The sequence below is a fragment of the Pan troglodytes genome, chromosome 14 (genome assembly GCF_028858775.2).
Source record: "Pan troglodytes isolate AG18354 chromosome 14, NHGRI_mPanTro3-v2.0_pri, whole genome shotgun sequence".
Taxonomy (NCBI): domain Eukaryota; kingdom Metazoa; phylum Chordata; class Mammalia; order Primates; family Hominidae; genus Pan; species Pan troglodytes.
This window is the reverse complement of record NC_072412.2, coordinates 105,920,045-105,946,951: the sequence shown is the minus strand read 5'-3', so window position 1 is coordinate 105,946,951 and position 26,907 is coordinate 105,920,045. Positions and strand designations below refer to the sequence as shown.

Sequence of the window (26,907 nt, the reverse complement as noted above, 5' to 3'; positions counted from 1 at the left end):
AAGAAGCCCCCGTCCCTGGAGAAAAGGAGAGCGGCTGGTCAAGGACACAGATGAGGCCATGCTTTCTGGTGCGAAGATCCAACGAATATCACGCCGTGATTCTTCTGCCTCTCTGCATGAATCCCAATCAACCAACCAATCTCTCTCCTCCTCTCACTCACAGTATCTTCCTACCATTACACAGCTGGACCTGGGATAGTCGGCTGGCCGCAAAGGCCTGGGGTGAGTGACTGATAGAAGAATTTGCATAATTCTTCAAGAAGGTTGTGAGTCAAGGTAGGATTCAAATACTCCAGGGTCTATAGGTTAACACATCCCTTGACAGCTCTGTAACTTCACCACAAATAAAACTATTTATTTACCAGAGTACTACATACAGATAGTAGAGTATTAAATGGGACAGTATGAGCAACTTGAATGCTGGCTCGTCAGCCATAAGGTGCTACTTTTACAGTCGACCCTCCATGGATTCAAACAACTGCAGTTTGAAAATATTTGAGAAAAAAAATGTATTGTTGTCTGTACTGAACATGTACAGGCTTTTTTTTCTTGTCATTTTCCTCAAAGCAATGCAGTATAACAATGATTTACACAGCATTTACATTGTACTAAGCATTATAAGTAACCTAGAGATGATTTAAAGTACAGGGAGGATATGTCTAAGTTATATGTAAATACGACACTGGGGAATTGAGCTTCTGTGGATTTTTGTACCTGAAAGGGTCCTAGAACCAATCACCCACAGATACCAAGAAACAAATGTACAATTCAAAAAAAGAAAAAAACTAGTTGCCTAAACTTATTTGGAAGAAATGAAGTAATTTAAACATTATGTCTAAAAAATCACTCAAAATACAAATAAGACTAAAAATACTCAAAATTAAGATACAAATACTTCCAATATCTACAGCACAATTTTCCACAGGGAAGTAATCTATCTGCTCCCTGAAGGGCAGGGAGAGCACAGGTAATCCACCCTCTTTTGAGACAAACCTAGACATTACATAAAACATAATACAAATATGGGATCTACCAACTGGTTCTGGGAATTCCATACTAGATCCTCACAACAGCCTAATAAACCATACTCTTATGGGCATTGGAAAGTTCCTCATTTTCCCCTGACACCTAAGCAGTGATGAAAACATCCCATATGATTACATAATTACTCTATATAAGAAGTATTACAAAAATTTGGTCTCAGTCTTGTCAAAACATACAGTTGAGAAGAACAGTTCTCATAGCGTGACCTGCCAACAACTGGGAGTCCCCAGGAGTACTTGCAAGGTCAAATGATTTTCACAGTACTACTAAAATATATTTGCTTTTTTAACTCTCATTTTCTCAAGAGTATACTGCAGAGGTTCCCAGATCCAAGGGACACATATTGTGTGATGACATCACTGCTCTCATGTCAACACGTAATGGATTTATTACCATTACTTTCAGAATGAATGAATAAATATTTTCAAGTTCCTCAGTTTTAATTTATAATGTGGTAAATATCAATATATATAATCACAAAAGCTCTCTGGAGTGTAAAAAGAACCAGTGCTTCTCAAACTTCACCAAACATCAGAATCACCTGGATTAAAGATGCTGTGTGCACTTCACCAGCGGACTGACTGGTAGAAGGTATGAGGGCAAGGGGTAATAATCTGCATTTCTAACAAGCTCCAGGGTGATGCCGATGCTGCCAGTCAGCAGATCTCACTTTGAATACAACTGTTCTGGACTGATATTTATCAAACTGTGTAAAGAAACTGTTTAGTAGTTCATGAAGCCAGTTTAATGTGTCATGTGCAGGAAGACAAATTATCACAGCACTTTAAACACAGTATTTTACGTGAAAATGTTGTGTGTGTTTATATGTGCATACTATGTCAGGATGTAAAATGTATTTCTCATGGTGGTTCACAATCAAAGTCCTTTACAAGTCAGTTCTTTAGACACATATGCACCGTATATACCATCAGCAAGGGAAGAGGCAATGCATTAGGGGAACCCATTCACTGCAAGATGCTCAATCAGTATTTCATCTGGTCTAACCAATTATTAGTGCATGGACTCAGGCAATATTGAGAGAGGTCTCCCAAATAAAATGGACAATCATTCATCACATCTCCCAGGCAAACTGATATGATGCACATCAACTTCAAGCATTTTACTGATATTCCACTTCAAAAGGGGGGTACTCAGTTCCAACAGGCTCTGTATAAGAAGTCTGATCATAACTGGCCTATTCTTATAACGATTTTAGCATAATGCTACTCCTGATCACAGGCCAGAGTGGACTTGACTTCTGCAAGTTCCCCTGCGGCCTAAGTAAGGCATGTCTTCCGTGGCTCTGACCTTGAGCTCCCTTTGAACGGTCTCCACTGTTTGCCCTCTGGGGGTGGTAGACCAGCTTGGTGTTGAGTCAGACACACTGACACTGCATTCTGGGCTAGTAAGCTAAGGTGAATGTACCTCATTCCCTTTTCTGAGCAGCTTCTAATGTGTAAACCCTGCCTGGCTGCCATGAGGGGAGCCGGGAATGCATGCTGCCTGCTAACCTGCTGGAATGTAAGTCCCATGAGGGCAGCTCCTTTTTCTGTTTACTGATGAATCCTACACACCTAAAACTTGGGGGCGCAGTAAGTATTTTAAAAGCTCTCCAATTCTTCCTACCCCTTTTAGCGAGTGTGAACGTAAATCAAGAGTGCTGTAATCTGACACTTGGTTTACCCTCTCCCCCAACCCCGACAGAGAAGACTGAGAGGATGCTGCTGGGTGCATGTGGAACACAGGTGGTGAGGAGGCAGAAGGACTGAGAGCTCCAGCCTCACATGCAGGACACATGCAGCCTCAAGCACTCTTCAGAGGAGCAAGTCACTTGTACTTGTTACAGGTCTAGATGGAGTTCTAAGGCTTTCTTAAACCCAGCCTTGGAACATTCACAACATTCAAGCTTAGAGCCTCTACTGCGAAGTCAACGAGGCTGGGCACAGTGGGCTCTTCAGTGAAGACATGGCTGGAAAAAGCTGCAGCTCTTGGTTCTAAAAGCCTTAGGCTTTTTGACAGTTTTACCTCTGTATTCCCAGAGCCTAGAGCACAATCTTTTACCCAACAGGCTCTATAAGTATTTGTGACTGAAAGAAGAAAAACCTTCCTCCTCACAACTAACTCTTACCTTCTTAAACTTTTGGGGGGATAATTTCAAGCAAAATTCCCAACCCCTAAACAATGTTTATTATCTCCTCTCCTTGTTCATTAAGCCACTCACTAATTACTGGAGTTCAAAACCATGTAACACCACCTACAAGCTTTGTGACATGCCACTATGACCCTCGTGCTACTGGCCACCCTCATTGGCATGATGCAGTTTTCAAGAAGCCTGACCTGTGTATTTCCCGAGTGGTTTTAGGTCTACCATTTATTTTTAACAGCTATGCGCTGGTTCCCATTACATGTAGTGTTTTCTGTTTTTTGGGTGTGTGTTTGTTTTTGTTTCTTGAGACAGAGTTTTGCTCTTGCTGCCCAGGCTGGAGGGCAGTGGCGCCATCTCGGCTCACCACAACCTTTACCTCCTGGGTTCAAGTGATTCTCCTGCCTCAGCCTCCTGAATAGCTGGGATTACATGCACATGCCACCATGCCCGGCTAATTTTGTATTTTTAGTAGAGACGGGGTTTCTCCACATTAGTCAGGCTGGTCTCAAACTCCTGACTTCAGGTGACCCGCCCCACTCGGCTTCCCAAAGTGCTGGGATTACAGGCATGAGCCACCGTGCCCGGCCATAGTGTTGTATTAAATAATGCAGATAGAGGTCCTGATTCTAATCCAGGCCCGTTCTCTCTTCGTGGGCTATGGCTTTGTTGACCACTGGCAGCTTTGTCTGTAGGGTAATCTGGCTGGACTGTTCTGTTGGGGAATCTTTAGGTAATCTCACCAGGGGGTTAGATTTTTCAAGGATCGTCTACTTTCATGTCTGTGAGTACCTGTCTGCCTGCCAGTACCCTGGGAACCAACTGAGGAACGAAGCTGGGGCAGAGAGTGTCACCACATTTAGTATGTCCATGTTCCCTCGATCCTTTGTACAACTGTGCCTGGTGTCCCCTGGTTTTTATCCTCTGCAGAGAAGAATCTGAAAGCTCTCACCAGGATGAGGGAAAGAGAGTCGCCTTACTCTGAAGAGTGAGGGAAGTGATATGGAGAAAATTTTACAGATATTTTAGGTCAATAATGCTACCTTTAGGAATTTCCCAGGGTATCTGGAGCTAATAATTATTGAGACTTCTGAAGGGTTCTGCAGTGGTAATGAGCTACTTCTCAGTTTCTCTCATTGTCAGCTTAGGATTCAACTTTCTTAGGTTACTAAGTCAGTTAAGAATCATCTTTCAGCTGTTCATTTTACCAAATGCTATTTCCTTTCTTCTTCCTAGTGGGCTTGTGTCTTTAAAAAACTCAAGTTAGTGGATTTGGGGGTAGGGGGAAAAATATGTATATTGTTAAGCTATCATCTTACCTCAAAACTGGTTAAAGTACTTTCTTTAGCAATTTCCTCAAAAGGAGAGTATATGGTAAAATAGTTCTGAATCCTTATTTAACTGAAAACAAATTTGTTTATATTGATGATGATATCTTAGCTGGGTATAGTACTCTTGAGTCAAATTCTTTCCTATGTAGCAGACACTATTCTAAGATTTCTAACTTCCAGTTTATAGAGTATGAACATAATCTCACTGTACATTCCTTGCATCTTCTTTCTTTTCTTTTAGAAGATTTAAAAAAGTATTTGTTTTTTATATGCCTAGTGGAGTTACTTTTTAAATTAATCCAGTCTGAATCTCAGTGAGTCTTTCCAAAAATACCTAAGGCTTTCTTAAGAACAGTGAGAAAAAAATCTCTATTATTTCTTTCAAAGTTATCCTTCATTTCCATTTTTCTTTTCATGAAACTCCTAGTATGCACTTATGTGTAAAATCTTTTGGATCTTCCCTCCATATCTCTTATCATTTTCCACATGATTTCATTCTCTTTACCTTTTTGCTACATATTTTGAGATACTTCCATTTATTCCTTTGAGTCACTAATTTGGATCTTAGTAGTGACCATCCTACCTTCCACATTGACTGCTGAATTGTTTTATTTAGAAAAATCACAGTTTTTTAGTTCATTAAGTCTTTCTCCTCTAATTCAGTATTTTTAAGTGTTCTTCCCATTTTTCAGTAAGCACAGTCATCTGCCTCCTACAACAGCAGCTCTAAAACTCAGCACCACCTGTCCTTAGTGAGTCTTCTAGGTCTTCCTCCCTAGATGAGTAATTCTTTTCCTTTTTACATCAGGGACTCTGCTCAATATGCAGGCCAAAGAGTTAGGCAGTGGTTTGCTGGTAAATGCTTAACAAACAACTGGGGTGTGGGGGAAGGAGAAAAGCCGCAGGGTACAACCAATTTCCTTACAGTAAATACTTTGTTCATGGCTGATTTCAAACTACCAACTTCAAAGAGGATGGCTTATAAAGATGTGCACACATGGCTCTCACAAGTGCAGCCCAGCTCCCATGGAGAGAGTCCCCGGAGAGGTATTCCAATAGTCTAAATGCTACCTCATCCTTAAAGCCTTTCTTTATTCCCTCAAATGGAACTGGGTTTCCGGTGTTTTGTCGTTGTTGTTGTTTTGTTTTGTTTCTCTTCTGTCAAGATACTTTGCTTACATCTTTACCAGGCACTTACTTTATCCTGTCCTGTAGTATAGTGGGTACTTTACATTATTATTTCTCTCATGATGTCAGCTCACTAAGAGCAGGTAAAATATACCCATCTTTGATTTTCTTCTAGAGCCTATACCAATTATTTGTTGAATGACTTTAATGATTGAATTCAGTCCAAATATCATAGTAGTATTTTTTAAAGTGTAGATATACTTGACTAAATTCAGTGGAAAAAAGAGAAGTATAATTAATTATATACTTTTTGTGTTGAGTGAAATTTTTACCAGAAGATCTGTAACTTCTTAAAAGAAAGAGATAATTCTGACAATTTCTTTCGATGGGGCTTGGGGTTGAAGTATAGGAAGGTATCAGAGAAATAAGCCCAAAATGTTCATTATAGGCCAAATGAAATTATAGTTCTTAAAATATCTTCTTCCTCATGTTCCATTTATTTTTCAGAATCAAGGGAAACCGCTTTTCAACATCCACATCTAAAGAGATGACAAGAATAATTTCTCATGTATCCTATTTTTTAATTTTAGAAGCAATCATTTCAAAGTTTAACTCTAAGAATCTCTAGTAAAACTGGCTTAGTCTACATACAAATAAATGTGGGATAATAAACATATACAATAGAAAATTTTAATGCAGTCATAAAAATAGGTGCTTGCCTGTGAATAGTGCCTAGGATAGCTGGACAGATGGGAAGCAGATGGGAAACCCCAAAGGGGCAAAATGACCTGGCCCCAAACATATGGAGAGGATCCTGGATTAACTGTAGTTACCACTTCCTGCAGTCTCTTGGGCACATATATCAAACAGTCAAAAGACGATACAGTTTAAAATATCTAAGACCTGATTTAGGGGGAAAATACAGCAATCTGAAGAAGAATGACAGACAGTAACCACTCAAAGAAGAATGAACTGATATGAAAATAAGAAAATAAAACAAGAGGGAGACATTAAGAATGGCAAATATAGGAGTGTGTTTCTAAAGTATTTAGAGGCAATATAACAACATGTAGCATACCCTGATTGAAAACATTTGTGATTTATGAATTTGAACCCCACCATAACTCAAAGACTACTCAAATAGGAGTTGAATAAGCCTAGGTTCAATTCCTGGCATTATTATCTTACTGGTCATTTAGCTTTACTGATATCTCTGAGCTCTAGTTTCCTCACATGTAAAATGAAGGCTGCAACTAAATAATTGCTAAAAGCAATGTATGCCAATTTTAAAAATTGGTCTAAGCATAAAAAACAAAATTGTGGTGTCCAAGCTGTTAATTCCTTACAAAAAAAGAAATGTAATATATTATATGCATCACAGAAAACTGCAGTATCTAGGTTTAAGTACATTTCTGAGTTTGAAGAGGATCCCTTCTCTAGAGAATTTGGGATATTCTCTATTGTTGCTAAACGTCCAGCACATACTAATCAACTCTGATTAGAAAATTTAAATGCCCCATTTTCTTCTTCTCTGGGATACTTTACCATACATACATATAGACAAACTTATATATAAATGTGTATTTGTGTGTGTGTATATATATATAAATACCCATACATGCATATAATGTTTGTTCTAAAGGTTCTCTGTAGTTTTTCCCTGTTTTCTCCTTCTGCCCACTGTTTCCTATCTTATCACCATCACTGAATTGCCAGGCAGACATAAAAACATGGAAGTCCTAAGTCCACTTCAAAACGTACTACAACTTTTAATTAAAATTTTAGGAAGGACAAGAAACTAAATGTTAGGATCAAAATAGAATGAACTGGTTATCTGGATACATGTATAAATGATTAAAAATATCCAAAGTAGCGGCCAGGTACGGTAGCTCACACCTGTAATCCCAGCGCTTTGGGAGGCCAAGGTGGGCAGATCACGAGGTCAAGAGTTCGAGTTCAAGCCTGGCCAACATGGTGAAACCCCGTTTCTACTAAAAATATAAAAATTAGCTGGGGGTAGTGGCACATGCCTGTAATCCCAACTACTTGGGACGCTGCGGCAGGAGAATCGCTTGAAACCGGAAGGCAGAGTTGCAGTAAGCCAAGATTGTGCCACCACACTCCAGCCTGGGCAAAAGAGCAAAACTCTGTCTCAAAAAAAAAAAAAAAAAATCCAAAGTAATCCTTTCTCATCAATATTATGGCTAAGATTTTTTTTTTTCATTAATTCAACAAATACTTAGTACCTACTATGTTTTGTGCTAGGGATAAAATGAAAAGCAATGACATAAGGGGTTCTTAGCCTCATTAAACCAACAAATATTAAAAGAATAGTCACAAAAGTATAAAACTACTATCCTAGTTGTATTTTATTTTGTATTTTTAAAAATTCAAAAGTTTAGGAAAAACAACCTAATAAATCATTAGTTTTTGTTTTAAGATCCCAAATTAGAGCCATTCTTCATTTGCCTTAATACTAATGATAAAACTCTATAACACTAAAGTTTTAAAACAATATTCAAATCAGTTATCTCTGCTGAGTCTTATGAAAACTCTGTATTGTAAATTCTGAATTGAAAACTGCTTTATAAATGCACCCAACAACTCAACGACATCAACTTGACCTGAATCTATATATAGCTCCTAATATGAATGTGAATCATTTTACATTAAAACACTTTAATGGATACAAAGAACACTTGAAATATGGGACAGACTATCTAACCTTCATACCTCACTAGCTCATTAAAAATGTAGGTAGAGGCTTTCACCTGAATAACATTTCTATTAAGTCTCATCTAAATCTTGTTTATCTCTCAATATCTTATGTTAACTATGTTTTGAATGCTCACTAAAGGGTTTTCTCTATCTCCCATTTGATGAGCAATTTTTCTACTACCTGGAAATGCTTGCTGATAACTTTGCTGTGCTAAATTTCACATTCCAGTCATTACTTTATTGAAAACTTCATTTTTCAGAATAAAATCATCATCTTCCTAGATTTTCATTAATAGGACCAGAATCTGGTTTTCTGAAATTTTCAGTGCTATTTTCATTAATATATCTCTTAAAAATCACTTTAGAAGAGTTCCTTATATACTCACCTCAGTAGAAAATACAAATCTGATTTGATTTTCAGAAACCAGGAAGTCAGGTAGGCTAATGATCTATCTACATGTTTTGTTCCAAAACACTGGACTCATAGAACAATTCACATGGTTGAATTCTGCACTCCACAAGACTGCAGATTATCACACTCATGAGTCATCCATAAATACTCAAAATCATGAATGTAAACAGTCTTGCATGTTCTAAAAATGCTAAGTATAATATAAGCCAAAAGGCCTTAATTTCAAAATAGAATGAAATTATGTATTACAATAAAGTATAAAAATAACAACTTTAAAACACTAAAATATTTTAATGCATACAAACCTTTGAAGCCATCAGGATACACATCGGAGAGAAATTTAGTGCTGATGTCTCCTTTTACAAAGCGTGAGTTGATTATCACCTCTCGAAGTAATGCAATATTATGTGTAACACCTAAAAGTAAAATGATATCAAATTGAAGAACAATGAATCAGTGAAAAATTGAATTCTGATAATCTGGAGAAATTTATCATCACTGTTCTATGACCTAGCAGAAACCATTCAAGATTACTTATTTCCTTGAATTCTATTAACAACAAAAAATATCTGAACTTGTGGTATCAATAAAACACTAAATATAAATTTAAGAAGCTTGGTATTGCCAAGTCAAGTCAACGGGCTGTATTAGGGTGGTGCAAAAGTAATTGTGGTTTTGGGCCGTGAATTTTAAATCATTAAAACTAGGCTCAAACACATCTTTATTAATCAAAATAGGGACCATTACATCAGCTCCTTTTTCTCAATGAGAAATAAGTTTGTTTATTCCTGTAGCATAAAAATCCATGCTTCAGGATTTGACGAAGTCTTGGAGAGCATTTTTTGCATCCTGCTGGTTGTGGAAGTGTTTTCCCCGCAAAAAGCTGTTGAGATGCTTGAAGTGGTGGTTGGTTGGCGAGAGGTCAGGTGAATATGCCAGATGAGGCAAAACTTCATAGCCCAACTCATTCAAATTTTAAGCATTGGTTATGTGATGTGCAGTTGGGTGTTGTTATGGAGAAAAATTGGACGTTTCTCGTTGACCAACGCCAGCTGCAAGCATTGCAGTTTTTGGTGTATCCCATCGATTTGCTGAGCATACTTCTCAGATGTAATGGTTTCACCAGGATTCAGAAACCTGTAGTGGATCAGACCAGTAACAGACCACTAAACAGTGACCATGACCTTTTTTTGGTGCAAGTTTGGCTTTGGGAAGTGCTTTGGAGCTTCTTCTTGGTCCAGCCATTGAGCTGATCATCGCTGGTTGTCATATAAAATCCACTTTTCATCACACATCACAATCCAAGAAATGGTTCATTGTCTTGTAGAACAGGAAAAGACAACACTTCAAAATGATAATATTTTTTATTTTCAGTCAGCTCATGAGGCACCCACTCATGGAGCTTTTTCATCCTTCCAATTTGCTTCAAATGCCAAACGACTGTAGAATGGTTGATGCTGAGTTCTTCAGCAACTTCTCATGTAGCTTTAAAAGGATCAGCTTTGATGACTGCTCTCAATTGGTTGTTATCAACTTCTGAAGGCCGGCCACTAAGCTCCTCATCCTCAAGGTTCTCATCTCCTTTGCAAAACTTCTTGAACCATCACTGCACGGTACGTTCATTAGCAGTTCCTGGGCCAAATGCGTTGCTGATGTTCCAAGTTGTCTCTGCTGCTTTACATCCCATTTTAAACTCAAATAAGAAAATTGCTCAGATTTGCTTTTTGTCTAACATCATTTCCATACTCTAAATATAAATTAAACAGCCAGTAGTAAGTCATTAGCAAAAAAACAAAGCGAGAAATGTACATTAAAATGATGTATAACATAACCACATTTATTTAAGAATGTATTCCAATATCAAATAGCAAATTTCAGCAATGCAAAAACCGCAATTATGTTTACACCAACCTAATAAATGTCGTTTCAATAAATGGTACTAGAACAAACAGCTAACCATTTGGACCAAAAAAAAAAAAAAAGTCCAGGCGCGGTGGCTCACATTTGTAATTCCAGCACTTTGGGAGGCCGAGGCAGGCAGATCATGAGGTAAGGAGTTCGAGACCAGCCTGGCCAACACAGTGAAACCCCATCTCTACTAAAAATACAAAAATTAGCTGGGCATGGTGGCAGGCACCTGTAATCCCCGCTACTTGGGAGGCTGAGGCAGGAGAATTGCTTGAACCTGGGAGGTGGAGGTTGCAGTGAGCCAAGATCGCACCACTGCACTCCCACCTCAGCGACGGAGCTAGACAACATCACAAAAAAAAAAAAAAAAAAAAAAAAAAATTAACCTCAACCCTAACACCTAACAACACAGACAAAAAATTAACTCCAAATGAATCACAAACCTATTTTCATAACTACAGTAGAAAATATGGAGGAAAAAATCTGTTACCTTAAGGTAGGCAACAGATTCTTAGTACATAGAAACCATGAACTATAAAAATATTGACAAACTGTACTTCATCAAAATTTAAGTCTGCTCCTCAAAAGAGGCAACTAAGAAAATAAAATAGCAAACTACAGCCTGAGAGAAGATATTCACATAAAATATATTATTATTATTATTATTATTATTATATATATTTTTTGAGACAGGGTCTCACTCTATCGCCCAGGTCAGAGTGCAGTGGTGCAACCTCGGCTCACTGCAACCTCTGTCTCCTAGGTTCAAGCGATTCTCCTGCCTCAGTCTCCTAAGTAGCTGGGATTACAGGAACACGCCACTACACCCAGCTAATTTTTGTATTTTTACTAGAGACGGGGTTTCACCATGTTGGCCAGGTTGGTCTCGATCTCCTGACCTCGTGATCTGCCCGCCTCGGCCTCCCGAAGTGCTAGGATTACAGGCGTGAGCCACTGCACCCAGCCACCCAGCTAATTTTTGTATTTTTTGTAGAGACACGTTTTTGCTGTTGCCCAGGCTGGTCTCGAACTCCTGGGCTCAAGTGACCCACCCACCTTGGCCTCCCAAAGTACTAGGATTATAGGCATAAGCCACCGTGTCTGGCCCACAATACATATATTGAACAAGGGAGTTGTATCTACCAACATATAAAGAACACTTACAACACAATTATAAGACAAAAAACACACCAAGTAAAAAAACACAGTGAAAATGTCCACTAAGCATAGGAAAAATTGTTCAACATCATTATTGTTAAAGAAACACAATGAGATGCCATCAATATACCGATTTACATGGCCAAAGTGAAAAGACAGATAATAGCAAGTGCTAGTCAGGATATGGAACAAGGAGAATTGTCACACTGTGGTGGCAATATAAAATGATACACACACTTTGGAACAGTTTGGCAGTTTCTGGAAAAGTTAAACATATATTCACTGATTCAGACAACTCACTCCTACGTATTAAGTCAAGTTAAAAACATAAGTCTATACAAAGACTTACATACAAAGGTTAATAGCAGCTTTATTTACTATAATCAAAACCTGGAAACAATTTAAATCTCCATCAACAGGCAAATGAATTAACAAAACTGGGCTTGTCCATACAATGGAATTCTATTCCACATACACACAAAGAGTCAATAACACATTAAATAACAAAGATAAACCTAAAAATAATTATGCTGAGTTAAAAAAGCAAGACCAAAAATAATGCATAATAATGTATAATTCCATTAATATAAAATTTTAGGACATGCAAACGAGCCTACAGTGACAGAAAGCAGATCATGTGGTTACACTGGGAAAGGGGTAGAGGGAGGGTAAATGTCAAAGACCATAAGGAAACTTCCAGAGGTGAAAGAAGTGTTCAACACCATGGCTGTGGTAATGGTTTCACAGGTGTATACGTATGTCAAAACTCATGAAATTGAATACTTTAAATATCAGAAATTTATTATGTCAAGTATACCTCAATAAGTCATTTTTTTAAAGATGCATGTAATCTAGTAGAAAAAAATTGAGCCTAGTACACAATGACAATTTCAAAGCACAGGTGATGACTGAGTAACATGAGGGTTAGGGGTGCCTCCTGCACAGACAAAAATCCATATATAACTTTTGATGCTCCAAAAAAGTAAATACTAATAACATACTGTTGACTGAAACCCTTGCTAAAAACATAGTCAATTACAAGTTTTATATATTATATATATTAAATACTGCAGTCTTGCAATAAAGCTAAAGAAAATGTTATGAAGCAAATCATAAGAGAAAATACATTTACTATTCATCAAGTGGAAGTGGATCATCATAACAGTCTTCCTCCTCCTCTTCAGGTTGAGTAGACTGAGGAGAAGGAGGAAGAGGAGGGGCTGGTCTTGCTGTCTCAGGGGTTGCAGAGGCAGGAGAGGTGGAGGAGGTGGAAGGGGAGGCAGGAGAGGCGGCACACTCTGTATAACTTTATGAATATACTTTGTAATTTTTGTCTGCCTTTTTTGCTTTTTCATTTCTCTAAAAATGTTTCTATATGATTTCAATCCTTCTTCCACTGTTTTAGTTTTACTGCCAGTATCACAGAAGGGTCCATGTCGTAAAATAAGTCAATAGCAGTCTTGAATAATCAGAATCCTTCTGCCGCATTGTCTGATGTGATCCTGTTTTCTGGCACTGCTTCTTCTATGTCTTCTTCTTCATCCTCTGGCACCAATTCAGAAGCATTTATCTACATCAAGTCATCCTCTGTTAATTCCTCGGGTGTGGTGTCTATCCGCACTTGGATTCCTCTAAGATCCATACCTTAAAACCCTTCAACCCCCACTCCACCTTTTATGTCAAATCCACAATCTCTTTCATGATTTCCTTGGTTGCCTCTTTCATAAATCCTGTGAAGTCATGCACAACATCCAGACAAAGTTTTCTCCAGCACAAATTTTGGGCTTGATGGCTTTCGCAGCTTTTTATATGACAACAATGCATCTTCAGTGGTGTAATCTTTCCAGACCTTTTCTCTTCCACAGTGTCAACGATCGTTTCCATACAGCTCTGTGTATAATGAGCCTAAAAGGACCTTACAGTACTCTGAGCTAGAGACTGAATTAGACTTGTTGGGTTTGGGGAGAAGCAGGCCACTTCGACACCTTCGATGTTAAACACATGTGTTCTGGGTGTCTGGGACTCTGTCCATATCAAAAGAACTTTAGAAGACAGCCCCTTACTGGCAAAGTACTTCCAGACTTTAGGGACAAAGCATCAATGGAGTCAATCCAGAAAAAGGGTTCTCATTGTCCAAGCCTTCTTGTTGTACAACCAGAAGACTGGCAGCCGGTGCTTATCATTTTCCTTCAAGGCTAGGAGATGAGCAGCTTCACAGATAAGTGCAGATCATAAACCTGACTGCATTTGCACAGAACAACAGACAGAGTTAGCCTATTCCTCCCTGTCTTAACTCCTCATGCTTGCTTCTTTTCCCTACTAAGAAATGTTCCTTGTGGCTTTTTTTTTCCCCCTCAGAATAAGGCACTTGCGTCTGCATTAAAAACCTGTTCAGCAGATATCCTTTCTCTTCAATGATTTTCTTAATGGTGTCTTAATGCTGCCTCTTAGTTGGCAGAAACAGCTTCCCCTTCACATTTTGTCTTCACATTTTAAAGCCAAATCTCTTTCTAAAATTATCAAACCATCCTTGGTTGGCAATACATTCTCCAGCTTTATATCCTTCCACCTTCCTTTTGCTTTAAGTTGTCATATAACAACTTCACTTTTCCCATAGACAGTCATATTCGAGTCTATGGGAATGCCTTTCTTATAGCAATCCTGTACCCACATAAAAGCTGCATCTTCAATATGAAATGAAAGGTGTTTCACAAAAAGTGCAAGATTTTCACACCTGCTGGTGTAGCTGCAGCAAATGCTTCATAAATTTCATTTTATTTTTTTTACAATGGTCCTTACATGGGATTCATTTATCTTGAAATGACAGGAAACTACATCTGCAGACCTCAATCTACCATACATTATCAAGTAATTCAACTTTTTCTCGTAATGTCATGACTTTTCTCTGCTTCTTGGGAGGACCTCCAGCATTACTAGTAGCACTTTGTATGGATTCTGTCCTGTTATTCAAAGTTTATGGTTTGCACTAAACATGATGAAAAATATTCCAGAACCATAAGCAATGACTTTTTACTGCCATATGCAATTTACTGGAGAGAGAACTGATCACACAGCGGTGATCAGCATCACATGGTGTTTTAAGCAGATACTCGCAACACTTGAACTCACTCCAATAGCAACAGTAGGTGGCTATGAAACTATACAGTAGTACAGTATGTACTACAGTGAAACTTAATGTGGTTATGATTTCATGCTGCATCTTTACTGTTTGTGTACATTTCTCTCTGCTTTGAATGGCACCAGGTATGGTCTGTTTGTGTAAGTTTTGATAAATGTTAACTTTTATAATACATTTGTGTATATTTTATAATAGCAAATGATGAAACAGACTAGTATCTCTATATATTTTATGTATTCATGACATACCTTTTTCTTTCTTTGGTACTTCGAGGCTATAGAGTTTGTCTGAAAGCTTTTTCAAATTGTCACAAATCTTCAAATAATTTTAGGATATATTTATTGAAAAAAAATCCAAGATAAATGGACCTGCACAGTTCAAACCAGTGTTGTTCAAAGGTCAACTGTAATATCAAAATAGGTAACTGCCACAAGAGGATACTAATAGTATTGGGAGAGTTCTAGGATGCAGGAAGGTTTTGTGAAGAATGAAGTATCTAATCTTGGTCATCCGGATTACAAAGATGTTACACAGGAATGAAAGCAAATGGGAGGAAGCATGTTACATCCAGGGAAGGCAGAAATTACATCAGGCTTCCACAAGAAGAGCAGGTGACTGCAGCATGACAGCTGAAGTCAAAGTAAACAGAGGTTTGTTCATTCCTTCCTATTACTTTAGTCCACTCTTGTATGGTTCTAATCTGTACCATCATGCTGCATAAGAAACCTACGAAGTATGATTCTGATTTTACCATTCAAGTCTCACAGAATCCCCACTTTTGCAACAATAACCATAAAGTAAGCAAAGAATCAGATAGTCAAGTTCAAATACCAGGTCTATCCCTTACCTTAGGTAAGTTAGTTAACCTCTCAAAGCTTTAGTTTCCTCATTTGTAAATTAACAATAATAGAACCTATTATGCATGATTGTTATCAGGTATAAATGATATAATGCTTAATGCAATGCTGGGCTCTCAAAAAAGAACATTACTATCCTGTTATATGGGAATACACAAAGAGCATGAGACAAAATGTAATTAATAAAACATCAGACAGAAGTTTTCCTGCATCCTAAGCTTCAGCACTGACCTACCTAACTTCTAGTTCTGTTTTCTGTTAAGAATGGAGCTCCTGGCCAGGCACAGTGGCTCACACCTGTAATCCCAGCACTTTGGGAGGCCGAGGCAGGAGGATCACAAGGTCAGCAATTCGAGACCAGCCTGGCCAACATCGTGAAACCCCGTCTCTACTAAAAATACAATAATTAGCCAGGCGTGGTGGCAGGCGCCTGTAATCCCAGGTACTCTTGAGGCTGAGGCCTCCCGCTTGAACCCAGGAGGTGAAGGTTGTAGTGAGCTGAGACTGCACCATTGTACTCCAGCCTGGGTGACAGAGTGAGACTCTGTCTCAAAAAAAAAAAAAAAAAAAAAAAAAAGAATGGAGCTCCTGAAATCTAAGTTTATACCTGTATCTATTTGGAAAGTGTAACTTTCCTACAAGACAATGGTTGGCAAAATATGGCCTGAAGGCCAAATCTAGCCTCCTACCTATTTTTGTAAAAAAAGTTTTATTAGAACACAGCCAGCCTGGTTTGTTTACATATGACTGTTTTCATGTTGTAACAGCAGAGTCAAGCAGTTGTAACAGAAACCTTGTGTCCCACAAAGTCTAAAACATTTACTATCTAGCCCTTTAATCTGAGCAAACCTATCTATATGCATCAACATGTATTCTACACTATTACTCATGCAGCCATTAGATATCATGGGAAGGAAAATGAGAGCACACAATATGGTACCTGCTCTTGGGAAACTGCGCAACTAGTTATAGAATAAGTAAACTACAAAGAAAAATGGGACCTTACAAATGAGAAAATTGTGCTGGGTGCAGTGGCTCACACGTTTAATTCCAGCACTTTGGGAAGTCAAAGTGGGAGATGACTTGAGACCAGGAGTTCAAGATCAGCCTGGGCAATGTAGCAAGACCCTGTCTCTACAAAAAATAAAAACAGAAAATTAGCTGGGAATGGTGGCATGTGCCTATAGTCCCAGGTACTTGGGAGGCTGAGGCAGGAAGATCACTTGAGCCCAGGAGTTCGAGGTCGTAGTGAGCTACGGCTGCATCACTGTACCCAAATCTGGGTGACAGAGAGAGACCCTATCTCTAAAAGAAAAAAAAAATTTTTTAAAAAAAAGAAAAAAAAGAAAATTGCAATCCAGAGAGACTGAATAGTTTACCTAATGATTAGCACATTATATATCACAATAGTTACATATATATAATTATATATAAACAATTTTTAAGATACAGTTTATTGTGACAGACTGCTAGTTTCTCCTAAAACCTGCTTTTCATTTTTCCACAGTAATAGAATTTTAGCTGAGCAAAAGACACCCAGACACAGACTCCACTTTCCCATCTAGCTTGTAGCTAGGCATGACAAACTAATTCCTAGACAAAGGAAGGTAAGCTAAAGTGATGTACGCAACTTCCTACTCTCTCATTGCTTGCTTGAGCTTCCTTTCTTCTCGTCTTACTATGGGTTTCCTGACATGGCAGAAACTCGCTTTGGCAATTCAAACGGAGTGGCACATCAGGATGGGTGTGTGTATCTTTGAATGACCTCATGAGGCTGACTTGCCCTCCTAGCAGCATGGACCAGACAGTTACATGAGAGGTAAATAAACGTGTCTCTTATTTATCCCACTGTATTTAGAAATCTTTGTTACAGCAGGTTACCCTGTACCCTAGTGCATGTGTTTGAGCGAACAGGGCACACCTTTTCAATATGACTTTCCATCTCTAAGCTAGCCAATGATAACAGCTTAACATGTATACCCTCCCAGGCATTTTCCTATGCATCTCTTTTATACTAGACCATATCCACAACCATATGGAAAATCCTGAGCATTTCTGTTCCTGACTCAAGAGATGCTATGTATCTAAATTTTATAAAGGCCAATTCTCAATTTATCAAAACTGCCTCAAGACGTTTAGAAAATGTTCACAAATTCAAATTAATGCTATTTCTTTAGCTACACAAAAATTCCATGGAAAAGTTATATATATCAGAATCGATCATATTCTTCACTATATACATATATATATATTATAGATTGCTTTATGTACACACACACACACACACAGATCTTCTATAGCGCATGCCCATGAGATCTACACAGCTATTTCATGCTTGTTCTGTGGGTAATGATTTACTTGGCCCATATATAATAACTATGTTTCAGAAGGCTTTAATAAGTTTTTTTAATGAGAAACATAGTAGAAGGCATATGAAATTTCTAATGACATCAATATACCTAAGAAATCATTGAAAAAATGTGGCGTTGCTTTTGTTTAGATGAAAGCGAAAAGCAACTGAAGGCAATATGCTAGGATGCTTAGAAAGATCAATTAGGTAGGCAAAAATGTAAAAAGCTCCTTGAAAGAGATCAGGCTAAATAAAACATGGGAAATTAATCCCTTGATCATGTTTCACAAAGAGACAAACTAGAGTGCTTTTGAAAAAGAAAAGAGGTATCACTTGCCAGAAAGGTTCACCTGCATAGGAAATGACAGCTTTGGTGTTCCGGGAAGAGGAAAGTATTTGAGACTTACATAGATTTTCCTGGCTGGGAAGGAAAACAGAAAGATGAGAAGGACCCAAAGATAAGTAGCTAAGGCTATGGTAACATTAGGGAGGAATTTAGCTCACATGTGTAATCCCAGCCCTTTGGGAGGCTGAGGGAGGAGGACTGCTTGAGGCCAGGAGTTTGTGACCAGCCTGGACAACAAAGACCCTATCTCTACAAAAAATTTAAAAATTAGCCGCGTAGGGTGGCACATCTGTAGTCCCAGCTACTCAGGAGTCAGAGGCAGGGGGATCACTTGAATCCAGGAATTCAAGGCTGCAGTGAGCTATAATTGTGCCACTGCACTCCAGCCTAGGCAACACAGAGAGGCCCTAAAATATTCCTCTTGAACATCGATGCAAAAATCCTCAATAAAATACTGGCAAACCAAATCCAGCAGCACATCAAAAAGCTTATCCACCATGATCAAGTGGGCTTCATCCCTGGGATGCAAGGCTGGTTCAACATATGCAAATCAATAAATGTAATCCAGCATATAAACAGAACCAAAGACAAAAACCACATGATTATCTCAATAGATGCAGAAAAGGCCTTTGACAAAATTCCACAGCCCTTCAGGCTAAAAACTCTCAATAAATTTGGTATTGATGGGACGTATCTCAAAATAATAAGAGCTATTTATGACAAACCCACAGCCAATATCATACTGAATGGGCAAAAACTGGAAGCATTCCCTTTGAAAACTGGCACAAGACAGGGATGGCCTCTCTCACCACTCCTATTCAACATAGTGTTGGAAGTTCTGGCCAGGGCAATTAGGCAGGGGAAAGAAATAAAGTGTATTCAATTAGGAAAAGAGGAAGTCAAATTGTCCCTGTTTGCAGATGACATGATTGTATATCTAGAAAACCCTATCATCTCAGCCCAAAATCTCCTTAAGCTGATAAGCAATTTCAGCAGTCTCAGGATACAAAATCAATGTGCAAAAATCACAAGCATTCTTATACACCAATAACAGACAAACAGAGAGCCAAATCATGAGTGAACTCCCATTCACAATTGCTTCAAAGAGAATAAAATACCTAGGAATCCAACTTACAAGGGATGTGAAGGATCTCTTCAAAGAGAACTACAAAACACTGCTCAACAAAATAAAAGAAACAAACAAATGGAAGAACATTCCATGCTCATGGATAGGAAGAACTAATATCGTGAAAATGGCCATACTGCCCAAGGTAATTTATAGATTCAATGCCATCCCCATCAAGCTACCAATGACTTTCTTCACAGAATTGGAAAAAACTACTTTAAAGTTCATGTGGAACCAAAAAAGAGCCCACATTGCCAAGACAATCCTAAGCCAAAAGAACAAACCTGGAGGCATCATGCTACCTGACTTCAAACTATACTACAAGGCTACAGTAACCAAAGCAGCATGGTACTGGTACCAAAACAGACATATGGACCAATGGAACAGAACAGAGCCCTCAGAAATAACACCACACATCTACAACTATCTGATCTTTGACAAACCTGACAAAAACAAGAAATGGGGAAAGGATTCCCTATTTAATAAATGGTGCTGGGAAAACTGGCTAGCCATATGTAGAAAGCTGAAACTGGATCCCTTCCTTACACCTTATACAAAAATTAATTCAAGATGGATTAAAGACTTATATGTTAGGCCTAAAACCATAAAAACCCTACAACAAAACCTAGGCAATACCATTCAGGACATAGACATGGGCAAGGACTTCATGCCTAAAACATCAAAAGCAATGGCAAAAAAAGCCAAAATTGACAAATGGGATCTAATTAAACTAAAGAGCTTCTGCACAGCAAAAGAAACTACCATCAGAGTGAACAGGCAACCTACAAAATGGGAGAAAATTTTTGCAATCTACTCATCTGACAAAGGGCTAATATCCAGAATCTACAAAGAACTCAAACAAATTTACAAGAAAAAAACAAACAACCCCATCAAAAAGTGGGCAAAGGACATGAACAGACACTTCTCAAAAGAAGACATTTATGCAGCCAACAGACAAATGAAAAAGTGCTCATCATCACTGGCCATCAGAGAAATGCAAATCAAAACCACAATGAGATACCATCTCACACCAGTTAGAATGGCAATCATTAAAAAGTCAGGAAACAACAGGTGCTGGAGAGGATGTGGAGAAATAGGAACACTTTTACACTGTTGGTGGGACTGTAAACTAGTTCAACCATTGTGGAAGTCAGTGTGGCAATTCTTCAAGGATCTAGAACTAGAAATACCATTTGACTCAGCCATCTCATTACTGGGTATATATACCCAAAGGATTATAAATCATGCTGCTATAAAGACACATGTACATGTTATGTTTATTGCAGCACTATTCACAATAGCAAAGACTTGGAACCAACCCAAATGTCCATCAATGATAGACTGGATTAAGAAAATGTGGCACATATACACCATGGAATACTACGCAGCTGTAAAAAATGATGAGTTAATGTCCTTTGTAGGGACATGGATGAAGCTGGAAACCATCATTCTCAGTAAACTATCGCAAGGACAAAAAACCAAACACCGCATGTTCTCACTCATAGGTGGGAACTGAACAATGAGAACACTTGGACACAGGAAGGGGAACATCACACACCAGGGCCTGTCATGGGGTGGGGGGAGGGGGGAGGGATAGCATTAGGAGATATACCTAATGTAAATGACGAGTTAATGGGTGCAGCACACCAACATGGCACATGAATACCTACATAACAAACCTGCACGTTGTGCACATGTACCTTAGAACTTAAAGTATAATTAAAAGAGAGAGAGAGACAGAGACAGAGAGAGATTTCACTGTTGCAAAAAGCAAATGATTACCACCAGGTATTCCTATGGAGAGGAATGAAAGGAAAACACCATGGTCTGAGTATGAGCAAAGGAGAGAATGGTGCTGGGTGCAGTGAAAAGGCCAATAGGCATTCAGCATGTGATAGGCCATGCACAGATTCCACATTCCCATGAGAGCAACTAGAATGGGAAGCAGGGCAGGTATGACTAGATTTATGCAATCCAGAATCACTTAGGCTGCTATACGGAAAAGGGACTGAGGAAGGGCAAGAGGGAAGATGGAAAAATTCCTTAGGGGACAATTGCAGAGATATGCTGAAAAATGGCAAGGCTGGGGTCCACAGCTAGGACACTGACAATACAGATGGGAGAAGTAGCTGGACTTGACGGATATTCAGGAGGCAGGCAGGGACTGATGGCAAGAATGGGGAGATGAGGGCCAGGTGCAGTGGCTCATGCCTGTTATTGCAACATTTTGGGAAACCGAGGTGGGCGGGTCACTTGAGGTCAGGAGTTCAAGACCAGTCTAGGCAACATGGCAAAATCCCATCTCTACAATAAATACAAAAAATTAGCTGGGTGTGCTGGCTTGTGCCTGTAGTCCCAGCTACCAGGGAGGTTGAGGTGGGAGGATCAGCTGAACCCTGGAGGTTAAGACGGCAATGAGCCCTGGGCCCATCACTGCACTCCAGCCTAAGTGACAGAGTGAGACCCTGTCTCAAAACAACAACCACAATTACAAAGAATGGGGAGATGAGCACAACACCCAAAGTTCTGGCTCTGCAACATGAAAGAAGTTGCCATTTGCAGAGAAGAAACAGGTTGAGAGGAAAATAGCAGATTCATGGACAAGTTAAATTTGAGATGCCTGTGAGATGATGTCTGAATGATTAAGGTTCAGAAAAGCAGGCAGATTCGATGGTGTACATCAGAAAACAGACGTTCCTACTTATGGGGGAACATCTCCCATATGTGAAGGAATCCAAAACAGGGTGAGACAGAGAAACGTGAAATAAAACCAGCAATATGCAAATCGCTCATATATTACAATAAATAAGTAAAGTTCTGGAAAAAATAAGACTCTAAGGGAGGGACTGGAAGGGATGAAAGGTATTAGACCAAGGTACATCAACAATTTAATTTACCAAAAATATTGATCTTATGTACAAATAAATAATTCAGAATATTTCAATTTACAAGTGTTTTTGCAAAACAGTAGGTAAGTTAGCAGGCAGTCTCAGGATTTTTGAACTTCCCTCCCCTGGTTAAACAGAAATAGTATTGTTCATTTTGGGAGGCCGAGGCAGGCGGGTCACCTGAGGTCAGGAGTTGAGACCCGCCTGACCAACATGGTGAAACCCCGTCTCTACTAAAAATACAAAAATTAGCTAGGTGTGGTGGCGCACCCCTGTAGTCCCAGCTACTCAGGAGGCTCAGGCAGGAGAATTGCTTGAACCTGGGAGGCAGAGGCTGCAATGAGCCGAGATCATGCCACTACACTCCAGCCTGAGTGACAGAGTGAGACTCCATCTCCAAAAAAAAAAAAGAATACTATTAACATATATATTTAATATTTCATATTTTACTTTACTGGCTTTCATGTTTATAGCCTACTGCTGGTATAAATTTTTTAGCTCCCTGTGTGGCCAATGTTAAAATAGGTGGAACCAAACTCTGTCATCAGTAAAATACAATATAGTTTTCAGAAATAGTTAATGACAATTTGAACAAAAAAAGAGATTATTTTCTGATGCCCAAAATTTGTGACTGATAATATTCAGAAAGTTAACATGCTTGCAGTTTCACAGGATAAATCATATGTTGTATTTGTCCTCTATATCCAAAGCTGAAAAATAGGTGTTAATTTTAGAAAAATCTAACTCAAAGGAATTGAAAGCAAATATTAATTTACATTTTGGATATCAGAGAACAGAGTCATCAAGCACATAAATGAAGCATGGAATTTTAAAAATCTTTCTACTTGAATAGTAAATACAGCATAAAAACACAGACTTTTATCTCACTAAATGATATTTTAAAAACAAAATTAAAACACAAAACCATTTTCTCTTTAATGTTTTCTAAATAAAATATTATATATGACTATGCAAAACTAAATCGTTATCTCTTTTTCTTTCCTAAGGCCAATATGGTGAGATAATGGCTCATGGCAGACAACAAACATCTATGCCTCGACTAACTGTTCCCGAAACTACTGTCCATTAATTAATCCTAAAGCCAAAAGAGGGTAATAATCAGAAAAGTATTTTATACCTAAGAGCTCAAAAGATCAGATAGATGGGAAGAATCACTGAAGCACTAAACGGTATCATACAGATTTGAAAGTTACCATTTTGCATTTAGTTTCTTTCTTTTCACATCCCAGGAAAGACAACACTATTTGAACAGATCCTTGTTTAAATGGTATGGGGACAGTAGAGGTATTCTTTGAGAGTTAGTTTACAACTTCAAGGATATTATTAATCACATACTCATAAAAATTATGACTGGGAGGTGTGGACTGGGAGTCAAGGATGACCTCTGGCAGAGTTCACCAGGTCCCATCTGTATGGGAAATCATCACCAGGCCACAGAGAAGAGGCCCCTAGGAGTGGCCTTCCCCTGACTGCCTGCTGGTTCCAAAACACTGCCCAGACATCAGCTAGACATGCTGCCAGGATCAAACAGAGGCCAAAAGCACTCTTATTTCATGAGGATTTTGAAATTCATTTTAACCGAATTACATTTTTGCTTCAAAGTTTCTCTATCTTAACAAAAGTTCACAATCGGCACAGGAAAAAAATATTCATACTTGAATAATTAAGCAGTTACCAAACAAGACAGTAGACTGTCTTCCCTTTTCTGCCTTTCATAAAGCAAGTTTTTAAACCTGCCTATCCTTCAGAATTAGCCAGATAAGTAATATGTAAGTTCAAAATCCCAAATGCATCTCTGCTTTTATTCTTTAAATATTAGTGGAGAGTGGGGGTTCTTGCTCTTCCCTATTTTTTTAACTTTTTATTTTGAAATTAAATTTTAAATTTTTTAAATTTTGAAATTATTTCAAAATAAAAAAATTCAAAATTATTTTGAAATAATTTCAAAATTCAAAATTTAAAAAAAATTTTAAAAAATAGTAAGCAGAATTACTATATATGGAGGTTCTACAAATGATAACATCTTATCACATTTATTTGCTTTGTCACTAATTTTTTCTATTTATACACAGATAACATAATTTTCTTTCTTAAACATATGAAGGTAAGTTGCAGACAAGATGTCATTTTACTTCTAAATATGTCAGTGTACATCTCCTAAAAGCAAGGTATATCTCTTCTATAATCACAGTACAAGGATCAAAATCAGACAAGCCTAACACTGCTAACATTGCTATCACCTCATCTCCAGACCTTATTCAAATCTCACCAATTGTCCCACTTATGACCCTTACTACAAAAGAAAAACATTTTTCTTCTGGTCCAGGATCTAAACCAGGATCACACATTGCATTTAGTTGTCATGTGTCTTTAGTTTCCTTTGATCTACATAAGTTGCTCAACTCTTCTTTGTGTTTCCTGACCTTGACATGTTTGAAGAGAAGAAGCCATTTATTTTGTAGACTGTCTTTCAATTTGGTTTGTCTGATGTTTCCTCATGATTATATTCAGGTTGTACATTTTTGGCAAGAATATCATAGAAATGACTGTTGCGAGAGGAATGTCTTCTGTTATTCATAACAAGCTCCTTTCAATCATACCTGAGTTTATGCTAATGAGATGACTCTTAGAGGATGGGAGCAGGTGGCCAGAGGATCCAACCATGTGATTAAGGGGTTGGAACTTTCAGCCCCACCCCCACCCTCCAAAGGGGAAAGGGACTGAAGAATGACTTAATCACTAATGGCAGATTGATAGGATCAATCATGCCTACCTAGTCAGGCCTTCATAAAAACCCAAGGACAAGGATCAGAGGACTTGTGGGTTGCTGAACACACGGAAGTGATGGAGGGTGGTGCACCTGGAGAGGGCATGGATGCTCTGCACCCCTTCCTAACACCTTGCCCTGTGCATCTCCTCCACTGGGTTACTCTCAAGCTGTATCCTTTATAATAAACCGATAATAGTAAGCAAAGAGTTTCTGCGAGTTCTGTGAGTGATAGTGCAAATTATCACCTACAACCTTCATTCTTGGAATCACTTCACAAGTGCCTTTAGTGAACCAACGTTAACACTTTCTATCTAGAGTGTGCCACATTCTACAAATCAACTGCCATGGACTCTCCTGAAAATTAATGAAATGAAATATGAAAGACAGCAAGATAATAAAGAGACATAATCAAAGACACTGTGTAACTTTGGGCCACAGATGGGATTAAAAAACAATAAAAAAAGACTCCGAGGGACAAGCTTAAATATGGACAATACATGAGATGAAACTGTTAGGTTGCTGTCAATTTTCCTTGGGTGTAATGATGGTATTGTGCTTTTTTGCAGGAATGAAATGGCCACTGCAAAAATTATGACACTGAGAAAAATCTCACCTAACCAACTTTATCTTGCTTTTAACCTCCAAGCTGCCCCTGTTCATTCCTGGGTGTAGGCCATGCTAACTATAAGAGGAATTTAATTTATACTTTAACTGTAAAACAATGAAAACAGCCTCTTCCCAAAACAAACCCCCTCCTTGTCTGGGGAACAGACTGCATTTGTAAAACTAACATTAGAAATTAAGGCTCAGGAGTCATGCAGCCAGACCAGCAAACTGGCTCAACTAGTTCTGTGATCTTACCCAGTAACTGAAGGTAGCAAGAAGACCCTGCCTCAAGCACCTATAATTTCATCCCCAAACCAACCAGTCAGCATTCCTCACTCCCTGGCCCCCTGCCCACCAAATTATTCTTTAAAAACCCTAGCCTCCAAATTTTGGGAGAAATTTATTTGAGTAATAAAACTTCAGTCTCCCATTTAGCCAGCCCTGTGTTTATTAAACTCTTTCTCTATTGCAGTAACGCTGTCTCAATAAATAGACTCTATCTGTGCAGCAGGCAAGAAAAATCCAGTTACAGGAACATGGTCTTCCCCTTAAGAAGCCTGGTAAAGTATTCAGGAGTGATGCGCCATGATGTTTGCAACCTTCTTTCAAATGGATCAGGAGAAAAACAGAGAAGAGAATGGAGGGAGGAAAGGAAAGAGGAAGGGTGAGAAAGGAGGAGGAAAAGGCAAAGAAAGGGAGAAATAGAGAAAGCAAATATCAAAAAAAGTTTATTAAATAATAATTAATCTAGGTGAAGAGTATACAGGTATGCACAGTACTATTCATTCATCTTTTCTATAGATTTGAAAATACCTAAAATTAAAAAGTCTAAGAGCAATGTGTCAAGAAAAACCCCTCTCTCATAAATCCTTTGAGCTTAAAAAAATCATTGTGATATGCAGATGTCCACACCTTTCTCTGTGCTCATCCAACGCAATTTAAAATATTTTAGGATGAGAAGA

The 26,907-nt window shown here is 38.4% G+C and overlaps 1 protein-coding gene across 3 annotated transcripts in view; it reads right to left on the bottom strand.

Moving 5' to 3' along the window:
* PCCA (propionyl-CoA carboxylase subunit alpha) overlaps nucleotides 1-26,907 on the bottom strand; it is a 446,563-nt gene that overhangs the window by 195,790 nt on the left and 223,866 nt on the right. For all 3 annotated transcript variants that reach the window (XM_001149000.7, XM_063792625.1, XM_063792626.1), the window contains exon 17: nucleotides 9,082-9,192. In XM_001149000.7, the coding sequence (XP_001149000.5) occupies nucleotides 9,082-9,192 (111 nt within the window). The remainder of the gene's footprint in view (nucleotides 1-9,081; nucleotides 9,193-26,907) is intronic.